We start from the raw sequence: 1,681 nt of genomic DNA on the forward strand, positions 1-1,681 counted from the left end.
AAATTTTCAAAATAAGCTCTTCCCCAGCATTTGCAAGGGTGTGGTAAAGAATAAATTTGAAAACTTCCCCATCAAAAAGGAGAAAATCCAGCTTATGTAGGTGTGCTATTCCAAAAGTTCACCAAGGCATTATTTTATCTATAAAAGATACCAAACAATTCAATAAAAAATACCAAACAAAGTCAGTACCAACCTGATGGTCTCGACCAGTAGAGATATCAGCCCTTCAATGGTATAATAGTCAGAGTAGCGAGCACGGCGCCGGTAGCCCCAGGAATACTTATCAATAGTCATGGCATTCTCCCATTTGTGATTTATCAATTTACCTGGATGAACGACATTTGGAAGAAGAGGATGGTTTACTGGAAATTATCTCCAGATCTATCTCAGTGTTTATATATATAACATGTAATAACAAATTAAATTATTTAAACTTTTTTAAAATTTAAATCTTAAGTAGAAAACATGAGGTTAACAATCAGAATAATGTATTTTCTTTTCCATCAGTTTTCTCTCTTCAATTTTGAAGAAGATTAAGTTAAGCCAAGCTTATGGCACAATTTACCTCTTCAACATTGAAGATCAAATTTTGTCAACTTATTATCATCAAGAATAAAGATTGACTTAATTAGAGTTCATGTCAGTTTATTTCTTCAATTTTGGTGCTGAAAGCAAGTTCATGTTAAATAGATCAATTCAAACTGAATGCATGTCACAGTTTATTTCATCAACTTTGAACAGATAATAGATATGCAGTGATCCTGTTATACATGGCTTCAAATCTACTTGATTCAAATCAAGCAAAGTTGAAACTGGTTTAACAGGATCACACACATCAGTTGTAGTTAATAACATCTGAAGTTGTGTCACAATTACTACAGCTGTAGAAATTTCCAACAGGCTGTTATCATATATAGAAAAAAGATTGGTCTCACCTGCTTGAATGTCACACAAAATGCTGTTATATATCTACCTTAGGAACCTGTGATGTTGCTTAAAGAGTTAATCCTAAACTTTTTTCAAGCAGACAAAAACATGTTCCAAGTAGCCTCTGTCTATCTTTCTATATATTAGTCGTTTGGCATTTTAAGGTTATCTCTAAAGATTTTCTGTAGAAATTATAACACTGATTTCTGTTATGGCATTTCATATCCAAGACGCCAGATGTAAACAAACACTAAGATTCATCATTATCATCATTTAACATCAATCTTCCATGAATGCATGGACAGTTGACAGAAACCAGCCAGGGAGAAGACTACCCCAGGCTACTGTGTCTGTTTCAGCATGGTTTTTACAGTTGGATGCCCTTCCTAACATCAGCCACTCTGCAGAGTGAGCTAAGTGTTTTTCACGTGGCACAAGCACAGGGGAGGTCAATTGTGGTATGATTTTTGCAGTTTTACAGTGTGGACTGGATGCTTTTTACGTAGCCGTTCCAACCTATTAATCATCCACAAACACATTGCTTAAATAGCCCCTGCGCATATAGCAGTGTTACATTATTGGATATACCAATTTTCATATTAAATACATTCCTGGAAGCTGCTACGTAAATATTAATGACTTGTAGGGACACGGCATTTTGTTGTGCAACCATAAAATACTACAAAGTATAAAGTACATTGTTTGTTTACACCATGCCTCTCAGATACAAAACACCATAACAAAATCAGTGTTG

At 34.7% G+C, this 1,681-nt stretch overlaps 1 protein-coding gene across 1 annotated transcript in view; it reads right to left on the reverse strand.

Annotated features, from left to right (window-relative positions):
- Positions 1–1,681, reverse strand: part of LOC106878250 (alpha-L-fucosidase-like) — a 9,294-nt gene that overhangs the window by 5,582 nt on the left and 2,031 nt on the right. Inside the window, exon 3 of the mRNA XM_014927423.2 lies at positions 194–326. Within this exon, the coding sequence (XP_014782909.1) occupies positions 194–326 (133 nt within the window). The remainder of the gene's footprint in view (positions 1–193; positions 327–1,681) is intronic.

The sequence above is a fragment of the Octopus bimaculoides genome, chromosome 22 (assembly GCF_001194135.2).
Source record: "Octopus bimaculoides isolate UCB-OBI-ISO-001 chromosome 22, ASM119413v2, whole genome shotgun sequence".
Classification (NCBI taxonomy): Eukaryota; Metazoa; Mollusca; class Cephalopoda; order Octopoda; family Octopodidae; genus Octopus; species Octopus bimaculoides.